We start from the raw sequence: 25,874 nt of genomic DNA on the forward strand, positions 1-25,874 counted from the left end.
TCCCGGCAGGGTGGCTCGAGACCTTCAGTGGTGGGCCTGTCAGGAGAACATTCTGAAAGGAGAACAGTTTTGGCAACCCTGGCCGGAGATAACAGTAGTCACGGATGCCTCACTCACGGGGTGGGGAGCCCACGCCAACGACTTGACCATCAGCGGTCGTTGGTCTCCATCGGAGTCCAGACTACACATCAACCTGTTAGAGCTGAGAGCCATCAGACTTGCGCTGAAGGCGTTCCTGCCAGCTGTACAAGGGAAGAACGTCCTGATAATGACGGACAACACGGTGGCCATGCATTACCTCAACAAAAGAGGAGGCGTAGGATCACTACCCCTGTGCAGAGAGGCGATGCAGCTCTGGTTTTGGGCAATCCAAGAAGGAATCTCTCTATCGGCAGTTCACCTAGCCGGAGAGAAGAACTTGACAGCGAACGCTCTGAGCAGGCAGAACATAGTCTCCCACGAGTGGGAGCTAGCTCAGGAAGTCCTTCAAGAGATCTTCGCCCTTTGGGGAACCCCTCAGGTAGATCTGTTCGCCACCAGCCTAAACAGGAAATGCGACCTGTTCTGCTCAAGGGAATTTCCCCCGAGAGGAGCTCTGGGAGACGCGTTCATAGTGGACTGGGAGTTTCCGCTTCTGTACGCGTTCCCACCGGTCCCTGTCATTCCTCAAATGATCAGGAGGTTGAGAAGATTCCGGCGAACCATGATCCTAATTGCCCCGGATTGGGCCAGGAGAACGTGGTACCCGGACCTTCTAGACTTGTCCATCTGCCCTCCAATTCGACTTCCACTCAGAGAGAACCTACTTTCACAGAAGGGAGGTCAGGTTCTCCATCCAGACATCAAAACCCTCAACCTTCACGCTTGGCTTCTGAAAGGCTGAGGTACAAGGATTGGGACCTCCCTGATGATGTTATGGAGGTGTTGCTTTCGGCAAGGAGGCCAGCAACAAAGTCTTTATACCGCTGCCGTATGAACAGATTTTGCAGCTGGTGTAGAGAACAGAATATCAACCCTTTTTCATGTGGTACACCAATGGTTTTGTCCTTCCTATTATATTTGGCAAATTCAGGCCTTCAAGTTGGCACCATTAAGGGCTATCTCGCAGCGCTATCCATCTTTAAGCGTACTGCGGAAGAACCATCCTACTTCAAATTACCCTTGGTAATACAATTTCTAAAGGGGTTAACCAATGTTTATCCCCCAAGACCATTCCAAGTTCCCCTATGGGATTTAAACTTAGTACTAACTTTCCTGATGGGTACACCTTTCGAACCTCTCCATTCTTGTTCGTTAAGATTCCTTACCCTTAAAACTGTTTTATTAATAGCACTTACATCTGCTAGAAGGGTGAGCAAATTACAAGCTCTTTCTTGTAAACCCCCTCATACTATATTTCACAAAGACAAAGTTGTCCTGCAATTGAAGCTTAATTTCCTCCCAAAGGTGGTTTCTGAATTCCATATCACTCAGAAGATTACCCTACCATCTTTCTATCCTCCTCCTCATCCGGGGAAAGAGGAAGAGAGGTTACACAGGCTAGACCCTAGGAGGGCTTTAAGTTTTTACATTAGTAGACTAGCCAGGATAAGACAAGCAGACCAGCTGTTTGTAGGTTACGCAGGTCACAAGCTGGGGTTACCAATAACTAAGCAGACCATTTCCAGATGGATCATTCTAGCCATTCTGGAATGTTATAAACTGGCAGGGAAAGAGCCCCCTCAAAACCTTAGGGCTCATTCGACCAGAGGTATTGCAGCTTCATCGGCCCTCAAAAGAGGCGTGCCGGTTAAAGACATATGTGCGGCCGCTACATGGTTGTCTCTCCATACCTTTACACATTTTTACAATCTGGATTCCTCCTCCAGTCAAGAGACTAGGTTTGGAAGGGCTGTACTGCATTCTATTCATCAATAGAAGACAGCGTGAAGTCAGTACTCCCTCCTCCGATAATAGAATACTGCTATGGGAGCCTATCTAAGATGAGGAATACGTCGGAGGACACAATCCCTTCGAAGAACAAGTTACTTCTTACCTTGTAACGTTCTTTCGATGGGATGTTCCTCCGACGTATTCCTCATCGACCCTCCCATCCATCCCCGCAGTTCTACTTCCCTTGTTGTTGCAGCTTACGCTCCTTCAGGGTGATTAGTTAGTCCAGAAAGTATTATTGTGGGCTACAAAACGGAACTGAGCAACGGACGCTGCACGCGGCCTTTATAGGCAGGATGACGTCGGCGTCGATACGGCGGCTGTCGAGGGACATCGACTCGGAGGACGTCGATGCGCAGCGCCCTCTAGAGAGAAAAATTTTTCCGAGGCCAGCAGAGCTGGAAGGAGATATCTAAGATGAGGAATACGTCGGAGGAACATCCCATCGAAAGAACGTTACAAGGTAAGAAGTAACTTGTTCTTCTCTCTTATCTTCTCTCAACTTAATCTTACCACACTTTGATCTGTCTATCACTCTGCTATACATTTTCTCTTGTGTCTTCTTCCTCACTTGTCCATTACTCCTTCTCTTCTCGCTGCCTCCTATTTCCGGTCCCATGTCATTTCATCACAGGATGACATTTTGTGGGGTTTTCTCTGTGGAATTTTTAATTTTGGGAGGGATCCCCCCACAAGCCTCATCCCCTTTATTTATCTATTACCGAACACCCACACCCCATATATATATTTTTCTAACCCCACCTAAAAAATGTATTCGTTTTTCATTAAAAACCCTGCAAAATTGCATCCCGGATGAAAAGACGTTGTACCCTGTTTCCATACTGTTCCTGTATTCTCTTCCACTTTCTTTGCATTGTTTTCAAGTGTCTGCATGGCCTTAGCCCAGCTTACTTCTCCCCTCTTTGGTCTCTTTCTATTCCCATCATCGCACTCTACCCTCTCAATCACTGTAACTTATTTCTGTACTTTAGCCCCCACATGTGCTGCCTCTTGTTTCCGTTCTTTCTCTTTACTGGCTGCCAAACACTGGATTCCTCTAACTCCCGATGTCTGTTCTTCCTCTTCTTTTCATCTCTTTCGTATTGGTTTAAAAGCCCAACTTCTTTCTATCCTATCTGACTCTCAATTTATTCTCTGATTGCTTTGGTCCTTATTTGCTTTCATCATAACCTGTTTTTGTACTGTCACATATTTTTGCTTTGTAAAGCACTCTGGCAAAAGCTCTGAATAAATACAAATGCAAACAAAATACAGGAGGGAAGCAGTAGAAGATGACCAAGCCTCCTCAAGTGATACAAAACAAGATTTTGCAACTGAGGTTAGATGAGTGGCAAAGGCAAGCTAAGAATCCATGATGAAGCCCATATTCTGCACAACTAGACTACAGCAAGATTCAAAGGATTCGGGCAAACACGAGTGCAAGCTGCATTAACAGTGAAAACCTCTGTCATACTGATGATCATTTTGAGGGAGTTGATAGGCATCCAGCACTTTAATTCAGGACTTTGCCACTGAACTATCAGAAGTTCCATGGCAGGGTCCCCAAAGTTCTCTATTGGTGAACGTGCCCTCCAAATGACCCCATTCAAACGCCAGTTGATTGAGCAAGTACCTTAGAAAAGTATTTAATGAATGGCCGATAGAAGCAGGAGATAGCCAAATCCCAACCTCCTTCACATTCTGCCCCTTCCTTTGCAGCCTTTGTGACAAGATGATAGACCCCAAAAACTCCACCATATGGACATGAAATGGATTCTTCCCCATTTTTGCGTGCACATGAGTTGCTCACAGCTTGGACATCATGGCCTTAACATGAGCTGTGATGCTTTTCATTCTGAGAGAAAATCATAATATCATCAACGTAGACCAATGCAAAGCTGTACGATTGGCAGCACATCATTGACAACGTATAGAAAGGCGGCCATTATTACTCTCACCAGATGACACACCCATCTAGGTTCCAACATTGTGAATATGGTGGAACCCCTGATGGTGTTTACCAATCCTGAGATGATCGGCACAATGTATCCATTCTTTAACAAGAGTCTGATCAAAGCCCTGTAGTCGATACAAGTTCACGGTTGTTCCAGTTTTTTCATTTTCAGCACACAAGTGGAGAAGACACAGGGAATTTGAGTATCAAATCCATTCTTCAAGTTTGTATCAATATATTTGTTCAAATGTGTGTTTTCCTGTTCAGTTAGTGAAAAGATATCCTGCTAAAAGGGATGTCAGCACCAGCCTCAGAATCTATCCGACAATCCTAACTATGCTGGGGCAGAAGCATACATGCTTCCTCCTCACCAAAAGCATCTGTGAAGTCCAAGCCCTGCCAGCTATCCAGGTGCATGTCTGATTATGGTCTCAGAGAGAGAAAGGTGCCTCAGAGAGGAGACAAAGCAAAGAAGTGTGTACTGGCAAAATAAGAAGGTCAAGATCAGGAAGGTTGGACCTCTGTAGGAACATGGAGTCCTTTCAGAAATGGTTTCAATGGTGAACAGTGGTCGAAGTGTACGAAAAGAAGTAGTGGAAGTATGTTGCCTGCTGGCCTGCACCCACTCCACACAAACCCTATCGCCACGCCACGACACAAAGACAATACAAACTCCCAAATACATGCACCTTCTTTTTAAGGGAACGTTCAGTGTAGTGCCCTGAAAGTGCAAGTTTCAACTTCTTCCTGCTTTTTTATTTTAAAATGAAACCCTTCCAGAACGATTTATTTTCCAAATAAAAGTATAGGAGCTATAAAACTTAATTAAAAAAAGTAGAGGAGCACCGCTACCCAACCGTTCCTGCTCACTTCGACCACTGATGGTGAATAAGGGTCACAGAACCAACGTCAATAGCAGAAAAGCAGACTATCCTCACAGCTACAATAGGGGAAGGAGTGGCTTCGACAGAAGCAAAGAAAAGTAGGGAACTTCAGGCGCAGTGAAACAGAGTAATTAAGCCCCATAGGAATGAGGAATGATAAATCATGTGAAATCTACCATATCCCTGGCACATAATCCAGCAAGGTCACAGGAGGAGAGGGCTGGAATAGAACACACTCAGAGCAGTTAAGGCACCCCATTGGAAACAGCCTCACCCATTCAGTACGCATCGCTGCACTTGCAAATGCCAAACTGAAAGTACTGTTGGACGATGAGAGGAATATGGTGAGCTCAAATGTGGAGAAGCTAACATGGCATGAACGAAGACACTTCCTCAAAAATAAGGTGTTGCCATGGCTAAACAAAGTGGGGGCAGGAAGGATGGTACACCTAGAGATCGAAGGTGTACATAGTACCCAGATAGAGAAGTGGAACACTGTGGAAACGGAAGCTGTGCAAATATGGGGTATGGCACAAGCAATGACTGGGCATTGTAAGGACCAACAAACCAATACAAAAGTAAACTTGCAAACTAAAAAACACTGTATAATGATCGCTTGAAGCGAACTATAGGTAACAGAAGACAATATATATATTATTCAGGGGTTGTACCCCAATATGTTGCCACCAGCAATCTGCAACTCATGTCAAGTCTCATTACAAAAGCAATTGAGTCCACTGATCACTATCCCACTGAGCAGCCCACATCCCATGTATCATATCATAGCCCTTACCTATTTTAGCTGTGGCGTTGTTAAACAATGTTTCTCACCTTTTCTAAATGGTGTCACATAACATTGGAGAGGTGCATATCGAACATCCTCAGTGCATTTGAACTCTAGGCTCAAAATGAATATCCACGGTTCTGCTTTGTTTATATATTTTATTTCTCCCAGCCCTTTTTTTGTTTACTTAGTTTATTTCTGTATGCAAACTTCCTTATCGATCACGTTTTTTCCAAAAGGTAATTTCTGTTGTGATGTTACTTTACCTTGATATGTTTTTTCTCTTCCATTTTTAAATAATGTGCTTTGGCGCAGGTGTGTTTAATAATATACTTTTCTCTACCTGATTGTATTTAAACATCGATTTGGATACATATGGATACCTATGGCATGGGCATTTTCAACTGAGAAAAGAGCTTCTAATTCATATTGCTCTTGATTCTGAAAAATGCAATCACATCACATAATTAGTAGTTAGGCGCCATTGTCCATAATACAGGCATGACATCATTAGCAGAAGTGTTTAGACACTCAAAACCCATTGGCCCTCATTACGACCCTGGCGGAAATCGCGGTGCAATATGCACCATGGAGCACGGCGGAAAGCTGCCGATAGCGCCATGGGGGTTGGCGGATTTTCCGCCCCATTCCGACCTTGGCGGGGCGGTAAATCCCCATCCCCCATTTTACCCTTCCCCATTCCCATTTTTGCCCCATAGGGTATAATGGGAGTGGGGAAGGCGTTAATTACGCCACCTCAAAATACGGTGGCGTAATTAACGACAAGGTCCCGTAGCGCCATGGATTTCTCCGCCCGGAAAAACCAGGCGGAAAACGCTCCATGGCGCTACGGAAACTCGTAGTAGGGCGGACGGGTCCGCCGCGAATAACGCTGGCGTAAACCCACTCCGCCAGGGTCGTAATGAGGCCCATTGAGATAATAAATATCGTTTTCTCAAGACTTTTGAATGTGTTAATCATTTTGGAGTTGCATTTTGTAATCACTTTTGACCTAATACAAAAGATGGGAAAACAAAATCCTTGTCACAACCCCAAACTGAAGCTACTATGTAAGTCCTTGCAAATAATAGTAGAGGCGTTTGAAGTGTGAGACTAGTATGCACAGTTAGTTACCCCTGTCACAAGAAGCATTGGGGCGATAAGCAAGGAAGTAAATGAATTACAGATGGAAGATAGTCTTCTGTGGAAAGAGGAACCAGATGTTTACCCTCAAAACAATTATGAAGCCCTTCATTGAGAACATGATCCCTTCATAGCCGGTCATTCTGGGGGACAAAATACTATCAGGTGGAAAGTCATGACTAACGACATTGAAGACAATGTAAACTTGAGTGATTTTCTGCTCAAGTAAAAGGATCAACAGATACATCTATTTTATCCTAAAAGGATTGGCAAATTGTATCAAGTGTATTTTCCTGCTGACCGTATGGTATTATGGCTGAAGACCATGATTGTGGTGGTAGATGACCTGTCTTTCAAGATATATGATTGTATTTGCCTGCATCATTTTGTGTGTGTTGCCCCAGAGTTTGGAGCATTTCTTCCATATTTCGTTGCGAAAGCCAGCGAGAGCAAATAGGTATTTCCCAGCCATTCGTGCAGGACCAGTTGTTCTGGAAGGAAATTCAGAATTTCAAGTTCGTGGAGAGACTTGACTCCTCAATTTCTATCAGTAGTTATTGTTATGAAGAAAGCTCTCCCATTGCTCAGATAAGTCTTTACAAGTTGTTGTGTTTTGATTCTTGTGTACATGTGTTTGTGTTCCAGAACTACTTTGAGTTCTGGAACCATTGATTTAAGTTGCTTGAGCTGAGCCGGGCGCAGTGCCTGTTGCTCGCTCTTCGTATAACTTATTAGTACCCGGCGAGAGTCAAGCAGAATGCAACACGCTTCACTCGGGCCTATAACTATGGGCCCCGGGGCATTACCTGAGTCGGTAATGCCCCAGCCGCTCGGGTCATATTGCTTAAATAAAGTACCTTCAATTATACTCTGCGTCCGTTTCTGCACTACGAGACCTTAAGACAGAAGAAAAGGAGGTTTGGAGCAGACGGCGACCACGCTGCCCATTGTGATTGCGGCATGTCCGGCGTGCCAGTCGTGGGGCCGAAGGCAGGAGAAGAGGGCAACAGCCGCTGCAGCCGCTCGCCACACAGGTCAGGAGGGGAGTGCTGTGTGGTGAAGGAGGGCAGAGACCAGAAAGTAACACTCCCCAATTTGGCCCATGCTCGAGTGCCTCTGTGAGCCAGATTACCCTGTGAGGGAGGCGCAGTTTCTTCATGCACAAGGCAGAGCGTCTTTTCATTGTGACGTGTGCTGCCCAGCAACGCAGCGCATCTCCGAGGGCTGGCTCGGCAAGCCGCGTCAGCTGGAAGCTGAGCGGCAGAAGGCAATCGGAAGACTCCAGAACGGAACGCTACTGACAGCACACAATCACTGACGTGCTGAGCAGGGTAGCTCTACTAAGAATTAAAGCAGAACCTGGCAGAGAAGGATTACGGCGCCTTACGCACAAGTGGCCCCATTAATTTAAAAGTATCTGGAGGCACAGGAGTGGGTTTCTGAACACCCAACTGTGGGTATGCAAGAACAGTGCATAGTCTATAAGAGATAAGGGATAACACAAAGGGGTGCCCTTTCAAATCAAAGTTTTTGAACAGCACATATTCAAGAACAGTGCATATTCAATAGACACTGGTGGCACTTGTTTCAAGACAGATAAGCACACACTGCTGTACCAGTGGCTGAGGAGAGCCCCAGCACATTGACAACAACTGCCTACGCATCAGTTGCCGACCAAGAGACGGAAGGAATGGCTACTAATATTCCACAACACTCACCTTTCCTGGCAGAGCCCGGAAATCCTCCCATCAGGTGGGAAAGATGGATGAGGATGTTAGAAAATTATCTGGTGGCTATAGGGAGCGACAGGTTCAGTGCAATTAGGAGGAAAGCCCTATTACCTCATAACCTGGGCCCGAAGGCCCATGTGTATTTGAGGGTCTTGCGAGTCGTCTGGAAGAGGGAGCAGGAGACCTTGATGAGTATGAAGTGGCAGTCAAGAAGATAGAGGAGCACTTCGAGCCTAAGAGTGGCCTCTTTAAGGACACTGAGTCACACTTGTGAATTTGGGGAACTGAATGACTATCTGATTAGGGAACAGTTGGTCAGATGCACCAACAACCCGAGAGTGCAGGAAAAACCTTTGGCCAAAGACATGTCATTAGAACAGGCAGTGGAACTCACACAAATTATCGAAAAGACATCCCACTATATGAAGGAGATGAAAGTGGGTAAACATGTGGCCCAGGAGGTCTGTGCAGTCGCTTCGAGGAAGAGATTACCTGGCCCAAGTCCGAGGAAAGCATGGTGGGGACAAACATGCATCAAGTATGGTAGCCCAAGACACACTGCAAACAGTGCATTCTGTCCTGCCAAAGATACAGAATGTTTCAAGTGTAGGCGCAAGGGCCATTTCGCACACATGTGCAAGGAAGCGTCAATTAGCATGGTGGACCATAGAGATTGCAATGGTGATCCTTCCAGTTCCTCGTCCTCAAGTGTATCTGCTATACCCAATCAAGAGAGCAAACCAAGACATGTCTTTGAGATTTCTGTTTTGTCGGGTGAGACAAGTGGCCCAGTAGACAATTTCATGGTGGGTGGGTGCACTCTAAAAATGAAGGTTGACTCTGCATCCCATTGGACCATCGTATCGGAAGACACCCTGAAGAACACTTTGTGCAGGAATGTGCAAGATGTATTACCAGCCAAGGTGCAACCCTGCGGTTATGGGGCGTCGGCCATTGATTTGTTAGGAGAATTCCAAGGTCAAGTGTGTTACAAAGGAAGGGAGTGCATGGCTGACATTCTAGTTGCAGTACTGGTTGAGTGTAAAAAGCTTAACCTCAGGATACAAATATTTCACAGGGTCAGGCACCACGGAATGAGCAATCTATTCGTATCAAGGATCTATGGAACTCAAGCTCAGGCAGCAACATTACCGCTGGGTTACACAGATGACCTTAACTTAGGTCTTCCAGAGCAAAGTTATCCATCACATTTAAAAGATTGTACAGGCTCGGGTATCAGTCAGAGGTGCTATCATTCGTGTTACACAGGTCTCACAGTTTCAGGCAGTAGACGGCATATTAGCAAGCACCCAGGTTGCTTAGATACCACTGACTATGACATCAGACAGCAGAGCTATCACTTGGGTCACATAGATCGAACATGCTGGGGCGTACAAACAGCAGCGCTATCCCTCAGGCATCACAGATTTGAACAGCTTGTTCATTAAAGCGTAGAGGTGGCTCAAGTACATGTGTCTATTAAATGCAGGCCGCGGATAGAAGAGGTCACGCAGCACGTACATAGATGGCAGAGGCACAGGATTGAGACAGCAGTGATATGTCCTAGGTTATGCACATGTGGCAAGTCATAGTTGTAGGCATAGACATACTGGCCAGATAGCACAGTGAGCTAAGCGCTTCCCCCTGATATCTGTGCACAGTCTGCTGTGGCAGGGTCAACTCAGTCTTTCATCCTTCCGAGGTCGATACATTGAGTACCACTCTGTGTGATAATAATGTCTTCTGTTATTTCAGTGCTGTGAGACCTATGGGTGTGTGTGTGATAATAATGTCTTCTGTTATTTCAGCGCCGTGAGACCTATGGGTGTGTAGCGCTAGATAAGAAGTACATTATTATTATTATAGCTGCTCAGGTTGCATAATCCTTTTAAGTGCACGTCTTAAACAAGGCTCCTGGTTGTAACACGTCTTACAAGTTCGGCTATTAGACAGAAGAGCTATTTGTCAGGCTATACAGATCTGATACACAACAGAGCTATCATTCAAGTTACATAGATGACATATGATCACACATTAGACAGCAGAGCTATTCATCATCTTACATGTGTATTATTAATGGTCCATGCTCTCAGAAAGCCAAACAATTTCTCAGGGTGTACATATCACAGAAGTGTATGCCTTAGAGAGCAGAGTTATTCTTTGTACCTATGTGTACTCAAGACATATGTCTCCAATCACCCGAGCCACCCAACTGCCCAGATTCGGCCAACAGCATGGTTTCTTTCAGACATAGCAAAGTTTTCTAGGTGTAGGCCTCTCTTCTCACCATTGTTTATGAGCACACTCCACCCGCACACCTGGCAGTTGACCAGGGCATAGATGTTCGCGGAAGTAATGGGCAGGCAGGCTGGCTGGACAAACCTGCTGTACACCACAGCTTGGTTCAGCTTGACGAGAGCAATATCGTCCGTGCCGTTCATCTTGTTGTATCCTTCATGTATTACCACTGTCAAGGGTTCCCTCACCTGCACGTTCTGGTCCAGGTGTGACAACTGGTTGGTTCCGATCACAAACCTCCAAAGGTACATGGTGCTGGAAGAGACAGAGCAGAGGCAAGTCATTGGCCAGGGTAGAGAGCAAAATAAAGAGAAAAGCAATGAGTGAAGTGGATGTTTGAAGTTCTAGTGTTGAGTGCTGATGGGGCATAATGGAGATCAGGGTGTGAACACGTGCTGTTTGCAAGGCCAGCAATGTAAATCAGTGGTAGCATTTAATGCAGGTGATGGGGCATGGGTCCTTATTGCATGTGAATTACTGTCCACTGAGGAGGCTGGTAATTCTCTCTTTCAGGCAGGAAGGACCAGACAAGGTGGGACTATAAAACGTAATTCCACATTGACCTTATCTCAAAAGAACTCTGTTAGGATTGTCTACGTTTTTTGTTTCAGTTTTAAATCAAGAAATGCCTGCTGAAATCTATCTGACCATTTTAACAATGTACACCTTGAATACCTTCTTCCTATAGAACAAACAGCCGCTTTATTTACTGTTATAAATAGGAGCGCAAAATAAATTGGAAGCATAAGCAATCCAACAATATTTTGACACAAAGGTGTATGGACTATAACAAACATATAAGGTGACATCCTATTATTAAATGAAACCCTGATACAATTCACTATCCTTGACTTTGTCAGTTTTTCTGTCCTTGACTTTGTCGACACCAAAGAGTGTGTTTCTGGGTCCTGGCAAAAGATGGTTAAACAGGCTCAGTAGCTAGTTATTTAATGCTATCAGGCATGCGTCGGACCCGTCTTCAGGACTTGATTTATATAGATCTCCCAAATTGGAATTTCAGAAATAGTTCATTGGTAAATTTCCTAAAAACCAAACGAAAAAACCGTGTTGGTAACAAGATAAAAACAAAGTGTAATGTCTCTATGTGTGTGCACATGCAACTAATTCAACTAACCTTTTCATAGTTTATTTGGCGTGTGGCCTTGATTTTAGAACAGATGCGGACAGGATTCACTGGTCCCAACTGTGATTTCTTCTCAAAGATTTGGAAACTGCAACAAACGAAGATGATTTTTATGAAAAGTTTGTTTTCTCTTTTGCGCTACATTCATTAGAAGGCAAAAGTTCAAAAATGACTGGCAACAGAGCCACCTAAATGAGCCAAATCGAGTTCGTATCTAAAGCGGTACAGACTGCCTTTGAGTGGTTGTCTTTTATATTACATTCGTTAGATAGCGGGAGTTCAAAACGAAAATGAAAATGAAATAGCAGCGAAGCCAAATAAATGAGCCAAGTCAAGTTCGTATCTAAAGTGATACAAACTGCCTTCAAATCAATTATGTTGTACTATTGTTTTGAGCATACCTAGTTTGTTAAAGCTAAACTTCAATTTACAATACGAAAAACACCACATACATGATATGTGTGTCCGCGAATGAAGCTATATCGTAGCATATCTTCGCTTGGATCAAGAGGTATGTTCCTCCCTTTTCAAAAAAACATGTAGTATTTTATTTAAAAATGCTCAAAACAATAGTGCAACATAATTGATTTGAAGGCAGTTTGTATCACTTTAGAAACGAACTTGACTTGGCTCATTTATTTGGCTTTGCTGCTATTTCATTTTCATTTTCGTTTTGAACTCCCGCTATCTAACAAATGTAATATAAAAGACAAACACTCAAAGGCAGTCTGTACCGCTTTAGATACGAACTCGATTTGGCTCATTTAGGTTGCTCTGTTGCCAGTCATTTTTGAACTTTTGCCTTCTAATGAATGTAGCGCAAAAGAGAAAACAAACTTTTCATAAAAATCATCTTCGTTTGTTGCAGTTTCCAAATCTTTGAGAAGAAATCACAGTTGGGACCAGTGAATCCTGTCCGCATCTGTTCTAAAATCAAGGCCACACACGCCAAATAAACTATGAAAAGGTTAGTTGAATTAGTTGCATGTGCACACACATAGAGACATTACACTTTGTTTTTATCTTGTTACCAACACGGTTTTTTCGTTTGGTTTTTAGGAAATTTCCCAATGAACTATTTCTGAAATTCCAATTTGGGAGATCTATATAAATCAAGTCCTGAAGACGGGTCTGACGCATGCCTGATAGCATTAAATAACTAGCTACTGAGCCTGTTTAACCATCTTTTGCCAGGACCCAGAAACACACTCTTTGGTGTCGACAAAGTCAAGGACAGAAAAACTGACAAAGTCAAGGATAGTGAATTGTATCAAGGTTTCATTTAATAATAGGATGTCACCTTATATGTTTACTAACCTCACTAGATCACCAGTATCTGACGAATGTGTTCAGTTCAAACCAACTGGTCAAGATAATTGATTTTCAGTATAGGTTCTTTTATGGAATGTTATGTGTAAACAAAATGCATTTTTGTCCCTCTTTTTTTAATATAAATTTTTCTAAGTGTTTTGTATCCATGAATTAAAATATGTATTTCTCTATGTTTTCTGTCGCAAATAATTGACCGACATGAAAGGTAGCACGTTGTGCAACTAGACACACCTGGCACGTGTGTAGGCGGGTAGCTGTCTTTGTGGTATTCTCTTTGTCTTATAGATTTATAGTAGTCCTTTGCCACACAGCCCCCTAAAAAAGAGGACTCCGCAGCTCTAACTGCTTAATTTCACTGGACAAACTTATATGCTTCCGTAAATTTAGAGATTGGAAATAGAAATGTACAAACATGTATTTTACAATATTCCAGACCTCATTAGTATTTAATTACACTTAAATGGCTATGCACGCCACTAATCCTTGTACAAGTGTTAAAATCCTACATAGGAAATATAAACATATTGGTCATTAAAAGTTTGGCTGAGCGGTAAAAGTGCAGGTAAAAATGCCATTAAATATATTATCGGCACTTTTACTGCCGAGCCAAACTACAGGTTTGCCGGTGGGCGTTAATTATTTTCAGGCACCCACTGGCAAAAAATAGCAGGAATTACCGGCACCGGCAATACCGTTGGCCAGTAATTAAGGTAATTCCTCTCATGGAGTCCTATGGGACTCGGTGTAAGGAGGAACTACCAGCATTCTGCCACCTGTCAGGCAGCAGCAATTCTAATTCCGTTTGGTCGTATCTGGCCGGTATTACCGGCGGATACCGCTAAACTCGTAATGGGGCCCCGGCCAATCATGCAGGTACATTGTCTAATTTACAAGCGGCTTCGATCTTCACAAAAAGACGTTATGTAGACAAATACACAAAAATACACAACAAGCATTATCCCAGGTTGCTTTTCTACGATGACTCTAATAGAAAAAAACACGAAAGACGGAAACTACATTCAGTTGAAAAGACAATTGTTGATTCTGTTGTCTCTCTTTAAATATTCCTTATCGTATTATCTACATAGATTCTCATAGGAATTATATTATTACTCACCCCATTCACTGTTCATGCAGAGGTTCACAAAACTAAGATTAATACAAATTACAGTTCTTTGGATATCCTCACTTAATGGCATATGTAAAAACAGTACAAAAAATATACTTGTACTGAACCTTCACTATTGTACTAACATAAACAGAGCATTTAAACAGATCTTAATTACCCATCCTCATGGTGTTTGTCTAACTTCTAGTGGCTCTCATTGTCAGATGACCACTATCCTATCTGAAAAGAAACATTAGACAAGCAATAATTCTTTCTTATTATTCAAACATCAATTGAGCTCTAAGGAACTATGCTTCCTGATTTAAAGGAAGTGAGTCACACTCCATCATACGTCAAACATGGTGTCACCTATGAAATAGTAGAGCAAAATAAATAAGTCCTCGTACTAGCAAGAACAATACAGTTCATCTTTAAATGTGCTATCATCCCACTGGACCTTACCTCATTTAAATAAGTGTGTGAACAATTTAATCAATTGCAAGAAAAAGCGGCACCAAGAGACATGGTAGCAAAAGCACGGCAAAACAGTGCGGATGCAATTTGCATTTCTATTTCTATTGAATGCAGTATTCCTCTACTTCTGATATAGACATAAGGGCCTCATCAAGAATTTGGCAGTATACCGCCGGTAATACCACCCAACTGTAATAGCGTTAGGGTCCACCGGTCCGGCGGTATTACCGCTGGATCATGGTTTGGGCGTTAACGGTAATCCCCATTCTCCATTGGGTCCATTGGATTCAATGGGGCATTTTCGGCACTAATACTGCGCACTAGTACAGCCGGCGGTAATGCATGGCGCTAAATGGGATTTTCACCTCCAGAAAATAGTTGGCGGTAAAACAGCCTTTTAGCGCCCAAGTTGTGCTAGGGCCAGCCCTTCAATGCGGCGGTAATACTGTTACTGCCGCCTTTAAGGGCTACAGCCCAACTCGTGATGAGGCCCTAAATCTAAACATATCTGGTGTTCATGTCCTAAAAAGCTGTATGACTAATCTGTAATCTATTTCAAATCGAGAATTTTTCATATTGCAAAAACAGGTCATATTTGCATTTACACATGGAGCCTGTTTTTCGGAAATCACCAGATAATAAATAATACTTTATTACTTTTTGATGGCTCCAGTCACTTGGCTTCCCAATTTCCCATTTGTGGAAGTTAGTAAGGATAAGAAGAAACGGGACTAAAAGAGAGGATTTGGAGGCAATGGATTTTCAAAGTAGGTTATCTATGAGAGCTTGCAAAAGCACACTTCTTAGACAAGCCAGAAAGGGAGCTCTGAATACTAGCTCTGATGATTCACTACACCAAAAAGAGAAAAAACATTGACTGGACTTCTGTGTGTAACCACTTTTAGTCCCATTACTACTTTCGTTAAAAGAGCAATTAACAAGAATTGGAATTGAATCCAACAACTGGGGAATTTAGCATTAAAACCTATTTTGCTTTTAAATGCCATACTAATCTGAAGCAAACATTGGCGCACATGTACCCTGCAACCAGAAAAGATCCATCAATCACCACCATGTGGGGTTTACTAACTTTGCTGCCAAGTTAGGGATATTTTAAATGCGGCAATTGTGTAGCATGCACTTTCCTTGTTGATGTAAAAACACATGGCATTTAAATACGCGCATAAATTGTTTGAGTATCAATGTAATTTTTGGTATCAAGTGTCCATGTGGCCTATTATACATCGGATAGACCACATGACATATAGGAGAGAGGATCCTGAACATTGTTCCTGTATGCCTAGGCGGATAGTCCACAAACCATTAGTCGACCACTTCATTGAATTTGAACATGGCGAGAATAATGGGTTTTGGCTTGTGATACAAAAATGAATCCAAACCACAGAGGGGGTAATACGGATGGTGTTTTAAGAAAACTAGAACAGAAATCGATTAAAAGCTTCAATAATATTGATTGAGGCTTAAATATGTGTATTGAATGGAACCAATTGATTGTAACACGATACATCGAAATCAGATTTGTTACCAGCCAGGATGCTTATAATTATTTTGTATTGAACATTATACTTGCTACAAAATGTATGACCCGGTTTAGCAATCTGAAAAATTCTCGATTTGATGTAGAAATCATGGTATGTTTAATAAGTTGTTTGAGTAAACATAGATAACAGAATTAGTTATATGACTACTTCAGACAAGGACAATATATATGTTTGCATTTAGAACACTTATTGCCCCGAACTAGGTTCTTCTTAGCCACCATTTCCTATTCAAATATGGCTTGATGGATACAATTATGGAGTAAAAGTCTGCTTTATCTCAAGCTGTCCGCCATGGTAGGCCATGTTTTATTTAAATGTGGCGAGTTGCAATGGCACTCTTTTGCTGCACTTTTGTTTCCTCCTCTCTTTGTGCCTCTTTTCCTAGCTAATGATGAAATCAGTTGACCGATCCTTAATATGCTGTAAGGCTTAGTGGGATTACATCACATTTAAAGATAAATAGTACTTATCCTTGCTAGTATGAGGACTAATTTATTTGGGTCGACTAGGTGATATATTGAAATCATGGGTGACTTAATGGTGGTGTGCGATAAATAATGAAGATGGGAACAACCATTAGGGTGCCTATCCACGTCATGATCATGTAGAGGCAATGAGAGAACGCCTGGTGCTCTTGGACCTAAGAACAGAGGGCTAATGACCATCATGTCCGTTGGCATTCAGAAGTACTTATTGTGGGCGGAGTCACTGGCGGTGGGAGTCAACATAACTAGGGCAAGGTTCGATTGGGTTTTATTGTGGGTGGTGTTGGCAGCATGGTCTGGGGAGATTGGTAATCGGTCATGTTCTTTGTGCGATGCTGCATATGAGGATCTCACCCATTTGATATTTATTCTTCCCAGCCTATGAGAGAGTGAGAGGTTCTTTGTTACACCCCTTGTTGCGTGAACTAGGTTGTGTGCAATATCGATCTGCTATGGTTTTTCTATTACGGGTCGACTCTCCATGTATTGGACGGACTCTTCTATCTTCTTAAAAACAGCACTTTATATCAGAAAGTGTCTCATCAGGGATATGCTATGAAATGTGATTTCTGTATGGTTGTTATAGATTTTATGATAGGATGACAGATATATATATATATATATATATATATATATATATATATATATATATATATATATATATATATATATATAAAGAAAATGTGTTTTATTTTTGGCATCTGTATTGTTATGTATTTTATCTTGTTTGCTTTGTGCTGTTTTTATGGAAGGTTTTATGCATTCCCAAAATAAACACGAGTCCAACTTCCTTTTAATCACCTGCTATAGTTCCATATATTTTAACTGATGATTGATTAATTGATTAATAAGATGGATGTATATATTGTGCAATGTTTTTTGCAGATAGGACTGGGCTAATCTGATGAGGAGGTACTGAAAGTTAGTCGAACACCATGGTGGTGGCATGAAGTGAGCTGATTAAGATGTGTATAAACGGTACGACGTCATTTCATCGCGGGATGATTTTTCACAGGGTTTTTTACCGCAGATTCTTTTTTCGAAAAAACTCATTGATTTTTTTGGGAGGGTTAAAAAAATTATACAAATTGGTTGTGGGTGTACGGGAATATAAAAAAAAATTAAAGGGGATGTGGGTTTGAGGGGGTAAACCCCCCAACAAAAAACAAAAACAATGTGATGAGTTTTTTCGAAAAAAGAATCTGCGGTAAAAAAAAACACGAAAAAAGAAACATCCCGCGATGAAATGACATGGAACCGTATAAACACTCTGTTTATGTTACTACAGTAGTGAAGGTTCAGTACAAGTATATTTTCAATACCATCAGGTGCGTATATCTACGGAACTGTCAATTGTATTATTCTTAGTTTCAAGAACCTCAGCATCACCCTCAGTACGACAGGTGAAGGAAGCGAGGCAAGTAATAATATAATTCCTGCAAGAATGTATGCAGGTAATCGGACATTGTTTTTTTCAAAGAAAGACAAAAATGTTAAGCAATTGTCTATTAAAATGAAGGTTGTTTTCATTTTTCATGTTTTTACTATTGGAGTTACTATAGAAAATCAGCGTGAGATAGCATCTGTCATATATTTATTTTCAGAAAGTGTTTTTGTCCCAATGAAGATGCTGTGAAAAATAGGCGATAAGACACAGGTGATATCTGTATGATATGATTTGATAAGGCATTTATAATGCCCCTATACACAAGTGTTTCAAGGTGCAACGAGGCAAAAGAGGGGGAACAGAGGGAGGACAGAGACAACAATCTTACTAGGCCAGGTGATATTGAGATCACTCAAGTGCACGGGAGGGAGAAAAGTGCGGGAGGAGGAGGCAGTGCAATGCATAGGATAACAGTAAAATAAATAAGACAATAAAAGTGCCGCCAGCTGGTGGTAAGTACAAGGGTAAGTGCAGAGCATCAGGAATCAAATGCAGGTAGGGGATGTAGGGATACAGATACAGTCCTCGAGTGCAATGGTTGCCAGGGGGGCAGTGCAGGTGTGCAATTGGCGGGGGAGGGGACCGGGGCCCGAGATCAGAGGGTAGCCAGGTGACCAGTGCAATTTCAGTTTCAGCCAGGAGATCAGCAGGGGAGAGGAGGAGAGAACGCAGAAGCAAAGAGGAAGGTCTTGAGATGCCTCCGGAACTGGAGGTCGTTCTACTCTACCAGAGGGAGGCCCCAGCAGAAAAAAGAGATCTACTACCAACTCGTTGCTTGGAGAAGCGACTGACCCTGAGGGAGTTGAAGGCAGATGAGTGAAGAGCTCGAGAAGGAAGATATTTAGGAATAATGTACCTGCATAATGGGCCGAAACACAGTTTGTTGACATGTTCATATTTCATACTGGCAAAAAGTACCCATTCTCTGAACGGGTTCTGTGGACAGACATGACAACACTCTCATCAATTGTTGAAAATTAATGATCCTGTAGGTTGCTGTTCTGATCCACTTATCGCTTGATGTGCGTTGCACTCTGAAGTAAACTGCAATGAAAACGGCGTGTGTGCTGGCTGACATACCCCGGAGCAGACATTGGGGGGAGGGGAGGGCTGGTGTGCTGCTGCATACTGGACCTACTGTGCTCTTTCTCCACCTGTTGCCTCACCTTGCCGTGGTGCAGTTCATTGTGGTGCAAATATCCCAGAAACCATGCATTCTAGGGTTGAGGACCGGTCCTTCTACAACCACATTGATGTTTCACCGAATTCCGGCATCTGTCTCATGTGTGATTGTGCTGAAATCCAGGGAAAGGGGTAGGGTGTCCAAATGTCATGTAGCCAGTTATGTCCAGAGGGCCCTAAAAGGTAACTATACAAACCTTGGTGCAGATTGTTGAAACAGTGTAGAATTGTACCAGCAACAACACTTCGCCAAGCCAAAAACCCACACCTTTTTTACTTTTATAATTATAAGATGTAGGATTTTAACACTTGCACTGGACATTATTTTTTATTTAAGTGCATATGGTTGGACAATGTCAAACCTTTCACACTATTTAGAAAAAGTGGTTTGTACATACAATGCATCCAATACAATTCCAGGGGTAAAACGACTTCCTCAATAAAATACCATTCTTAATACATTTCATCACAAAGCAAGGTGAAAACAATCACATGCATGATAAAATATACATGAATACAATATCAGATACCTCAGCAAAATAGATTGAGTTTATACATTAAAATTGAGAAAAGCAGCCAACCTTGCCATCGCTATTTGCCATACGTGGAAAGCAGCAGAAATTACCACCAATGGTTCAGCACTAAAAATCATGCTCCAAAACTGGTCAGTATGATATGATTTAAATTTAAAATTAGCTTTCACATAAAAAGATCTGAGTTCTGCACATTGAGTATGAACATGCTGAGATAGTTCCACTTCTACCCCTCCATGCCCCAGTGTTTTTCAGTATGGGAAGTAATTGGAAACGCAGGTACAATGTGAATCTAATCAGTGCAGGTGTTCCAAGTTTGATTAAATAGCTAGGGCACGATCAGTAAACATGCCTTGGGGAGAGTAAAGTGAATATCTACATAATTTGGCCAAGTGGTCCAGTGACTGTGTCATGTAGTCATGTAGTCTAGTTTTCATCTCAAATTTAGATAAATGTAAGGCATGAAGGGATTCCGGGACGCCAGGAAGACCATTTTCAAGTGGCGATGTACCAGGAACTCCAGGTCCCTACACCAAGTGCTGCTAGTAAGTCTCCTTGAATGCGCCATAGTAAGGCTAAAAAGAGTGCCATCCTCTGGCGGAGCATAAGTCATTTTAGCCCAGAACATACAGGCAGAAGTTTTTCATATTGAAATAAGAGATGGGAGGCCCAATTCTAGTCAAATAGCCTCTACTGGCACCGCTCCAGGCAGGCCAAGAAGACAACGCAGGATTTTGGCCTCCAATTTAGTCAACCAATTTACTGCCTTCTCTGGAAACACTTCCAAAGCATATAAAATACCAGGAATAATTGAAATCCTATAAGCGTTAATCTTGACCTCAATGGAGCGGCCGCTGTGGGCCGCCAATAACTTTTGTAATGGACAACCACTTTTGCCAGGCCTTTGTCAAAATCTCGTCAGCTAGATAAGTTAACGAGGCGGTCGCTTTCATACATATAACTAAGTACTTATACTCGCAAATTTGTTTGAGGCGAGTGCCGTCGAAGTTCCATATGAAAGATGGTTTGCCATCATAATCTAGGCCTCTAGAGCATTCGGGCTAAGGCTGTGCACACCGACAAATTAGTGTAGTGCTTGTAAAGAATGCCGAAGTCCCACAGCCGTGCGGTCTAGTATGACAGTATCATCTGCATACGTAAGGCAGTGAAAGGGTTCACTGCCGTAGCAAGGATGATGATCTACAATATAGAAGACTCACAGTGAAATCACATGTATAATACTGAAGACGATCCTCCAAAGCTCATTAAGAAGCCAAAACTCTTTGCGTGAGTATCCCAAAACTCATGAAAGTAAAAATTGACTTTTCAAACTTCTCTATTGACACTATACTCTTCTGTTGATGTCTATCATCTTTTCACTTGCAGTATCTCTCCTGATGAATCATAGGAAACACTATGGGGAAACACGTGCTGAGGGATGAATGTACAAATGTATAAAATCAATACCAAAGTAATTGAAGAAAGCAATATTGTATGAAACCAATACAATGAGAGATGATTGAAAAAGTGTATGTAACTAATACAAAAACATCAGAAGAAAGTTAATTGTATGAAAAATAATACAATATAACTGATGACAAATGGAATAAATCCAACTTAAGTACAAAAGTCCAGCACGCATGTGGTTTTTTGAAAAACCATTTTTCCTCTAGTACTGAAAGCGCACAGTCCAAAGGTACCAAACTAACATAAACAAGCTAAGGACTGTGAACTTCATCATAAGGTGGAGACATATTTATTCTATTGGCAGCACGCATCCTGGGAGTGAGGTGAGAGGTCAGGAGCTTTGTTGGCAAACCATTTACAGCAGAAGGAGAATAACAGGCAGGTGCTCTATGTTGTGGATGGGGGAGGTGCAATATTGAGAAAGAATGAGGACATTTGTGATGAGTTTAGGAAATAGTATGCCTCTCTATATAGGGCTGAGGAACTTGCTTCCAAATTGGAGATTAATGATTATCTCTGTTCAATAGATATGCCAAGTCTGAATGAGTGTGAGTGATTAGATCTTGATGTACCAATAACCGTTCAGGAAATTGAAGATTCAGTAAAGGCTTCAGAGAATGGTAAATGCCCTGGCCCTGATGGGTTTCCAATAGAGTTGTATAAAAGTTTTAGTCAGATCTTGGCCCCCTTCCTTACACAATTGTATACAGAGATTGTGCATAATGAGGCGGTCGCTGAGTCGATGCAGACTGCATTAATAACAGTGAATCCCAAACCAGGTAAAAAGATTGAATGGCTTGCTTCCAAAACTGCTTCACAACAACCAGACAGGTTTTGTAAGCAGAAGAAATAGTTATGACAATTTACGGGAGTTGCTTGATGTTATTTACCTAAATTCTGCAGATGCATATGAAGCTGTCAGTATTGATGCAGGAAAGTCTTTTGACAGGGTGAGTTGGGATTTCCTACGTCAAGTCTTGCGTAAAGTAAATTGTGGACCACATTTCCTTTGACTTTTTTGGAGCGCTTTATGGTGGTGCAAAGGCGGCCGTGGTCGTTAATGGTCGTCGATCAGAATGTTTCCAGATCCAAAAAGGGACTCGTCAGGAATTTCCCTTGACTCCATTATTATTTGATTTATTCACATAACCCCTTGCCATTGTGCTCAGGAACCAGTGAGATATAATGGGCATTTCATTTGGGGACTATACTTCAAAAGTCCTCTTATATGCAGAATACCTTTTGGTCTTGATTTCAAATCCAGAGCATTCATATTGAGAACTTCTTTATTACAGGAATTTGGTAATATCTGTAATTATGAGGTGAATGTCACAAAGACTCTAATTTTCCCAATCTCCCTTTCATGTCATAGGGGGTTATTTGATGTGGATCGTGAAGTGTGGGCGGGCTCAGGCCTCAAGTATTTGGGTGTTCATGTGAATAGTGATATTGAACCATCGCTTGTGAATAATATTCGCATGAAACTTGTAGAAATAGATAGACTCTGGCTTAAATGGCAGAAGTTAAAACTGACCCTCTTGGGCAAAGTTAATGTAGTGAAGATGACTTTGCTCCCAAAACTATTCTACATTTTAGTATGCTCCCTCTGCCGCTTTCGAATAAACTACTTTTGAGTATTAATAAGTCCTTGGGCCTCATTATAACTTTGCCGGTCCGGAAACAAGGGTGCTGGTAAGCTCACCAGCACCCTTGTTTCCGGACCAGCAAACTCTGTGTTTGCCTGCCATGGCTGCTGTGCCTGACAGGTCTGACCCTGCTGGGCGCAGCAGCCACGATAGGCAAACACTTCATGGACGCTCGGGCACCGTTAGCAATGGTGCCGGTGCTTCCATGTCCCCACTCCCATAGAGTCCTATCAGACTCTATGGGAATGGGGACTTATATTTTGCTGGTGCCTCACTTCCTGGGCCTCAGGAGACGTAATCTCCCGGTGGCACTGGGAAGTCAGGCGCTGGTAAAATATTACAGGTCCGGCAGCAACATGCCGGTAGCACCGGCAGGGTTACCGCCAGACCCATAATGAGACCCTTTGAATAGATTTGCGTGGTGGGGAGGGAGGCCGTGCACAGGTCCGTAGGATGTCCTTCCAGACCAGTGCATCTGGGTGGTTTTGGTTATCACAACATAAGACACTATCACACTGCATTTATGTTACGTACATTGTATCACTGGATTGCATCTGACCAAATTAACTGTGCACGCTGGGTTAAGATTGAGAGGGATGCTGTCTTGCCTACACCCCTAGATGTTATTCTGTTTGCGGATAAGAGGCTGCCGGTTAGTACGACTCATCTTTCATAAAACATGTTGTGAAATAATGTCAAGAAATGTAATAAATTCGAGATGAGAAGTATCTACTGTGTGCTGACTCTAGTTTGTGGAGAAATCCAGCTGTGAAACCGGGTAACTATGTTTTATAATGGATTCCATGGCAAAAAACAGGTATCTGGAGAATTGGACAGGACCATGAGGGTCAGAGCATGGTTTACTTTGAAATCTTGCGCTTTAAATATAAGCTGAAAGCTGTGGAGATTTGCTGTTACAGTGTCTTGCGAGACCTCTTTGCTGATATTTGTTTGCCAATTAATGCTGCAATGCACGCTCCGCCTGCGATCTTACTCCTCTCTAGGACCATGCCTCTCCCTCTGCATCCAATTTATACAAATGTACTACTCCTTCTTTATTTAAGTTAACATCGCAATGCGGTAGAGGAAACTGGGATTCAAACTTGGTTGATTGTTGTTGGATATTGAGTGGAACTACACATGTGCGGGTCCTATTAAATACACAGTGGATTTAGAACTATGATACACGCAGCAGAGGATTAATTACCACCTGTATTGGTCTCCTTGGAAGATGTGGTCGTGCAAGTTGTGCAATGAGGATGTTTGCTAGAACGGTAAGAGTGATGTGGGCACCACATTACATATGCTGTGTTTGTGTAGGAAGATGCAGCTCTTCTGGGATGGTGTTTTCCAGAGAATAGATCTGGTCTTGGGTCTATCTCTACCAAGTGACCCACTTTTTGGTATGTTGGGCATTGTAAGAGTATTTAGCATTATTTTTTATGCAGCACCACTGCATGGGTTTGGTGCATTGCTATAATGCGGTACATCAAGGCATGTGTTGCCAGTGTGACATGGACATGTAAATGAAAAACAGGCTATTCAGTCAAAAACGATTTCTACATTTAAAATGCAGATAATTTTTTTCACAGTTAAAAGCATATATTTTTTTTCTCCACCTGAAATTCCTCTGTTGCAGGAGACACATTTGAGGATTAATGAACTAACCTTATTAACAATACTAATGATTCTAACTCATTAATAATATAATGTGTTCTCCAGTGCAAGATGAAATGGAAAATGACAGGCTCTGAAAGACATTTTAAACACGCATCCAGATTTTTTTTTTCTTTGCTTCTATCTGCGCTCTGTCCACAGTATTTGCAGGAAGCAAAGACTTGAATAAGCAGGAAATCAGTTTGGTTACAGTTGCAACTGTATAAGCCAAGCCATTGTTAATGAGAAGGAGGGTAAGGCATGATAGAATTTCATTGGTTGAACTCGTTTGGCAGGCTGTAACAGAGCTTTGCTAATGAATCTCGGGAAAAAGGAGAAGAGAAGACTTTTTACACAGCTGGGAGAAAGACCTGTCTGGTGGCTGGGTATTTTCCTGATTGAAAAAGCAGATCCCAGTGCACTGCTCCAGAGACTGGGAATTCCAGTCAATAAGCCCCGGTTTGAGTGACAGCAGATGCTCGTCCTTGCTGGGGTGATTTAAGAAGAATTCATTGAACCACTTCCAGAAGGTGACCAGCCGACAAACTTCACATGCTGGACAGGCCTGGTAATTATATTACAGAGTGTGGGGGCAGTGTGTATGTGTGCAAAACTATTCAGTCAGCGTGGAAGAGGGAACTTCACTGTTTTATCAACAGGCTTAATGTTGCGAATTGAAAATGTTCTTGCCGCTCTCTTTTCATTTTGTTACAGATAAGGTTGTTACTGTGCAATTTCCATTTATTTCTGTAAAAAGAGTAAGATCGTGTTGAAATGCAATTTTTATAATACACAAAAAATATCTGAAAGCAGACGGATAGTGTGTTTTATTTTTCTTTTTTATTTGTGCATCTACCATTACAGTACTGATAATATGGGGAGAGGTTTAGACAGTGCAATTGTCATTTTTAAACTAGCTAAAAATAAGACTTAGCGGTAGCTGTGTGCATGATTCCATTCAGTATATAAGTGTATGTTTTCTGAACGGAACATAATAATAATATAATGAAATAGACTACTGCTGGAGGTACATGAGTCAGCAGAAAGAGAGGCCCTGGACATAGTTCACCGATGTAGATAAGTTGGTGATGAATACCGCATGTTAGCTCGCTG

General features: G+C 42.2%; 1 protein-coding gene across 1 annotated transcript in view; it reads right to left on the reverse strand.

The window, feature by feature from the left end:
• LOC138513078 (acrosin-like) overlaps positions 1-25,874 on the reverse strand; it is a 503,539-nt gene that overhangs the window by 156,628 nt on the left and 321,037 nt on the right. Inside the window, exon 3 of the mRNA XM_069627757.1 lies at positions 10,715-10,980. Within this exon, the coding sequence (XP_069483858.1) occupies positions 10,715-10,980 (266 nt within the window). The remainder of the gene's footprint in view (positions 1-10,714; positions 10,981-25,874) is intronic.

This window comes from Ambystoma mexicanum, chromosome 12 (assembly GCF_040938575.1).
Source record: "Ambystoma mexicanum isolate Mex_15411 chromosome 12, UKY_AmexF1_1, whole genome shotgun sequence".
NCBI classification, from domain to species: domain Eukaryota; kingdom Metazoa; phylum Chordata; class Amphibia; order Caudata; family Ambystomatidae; genus Ambystoma; species Ambystoma mexicanum.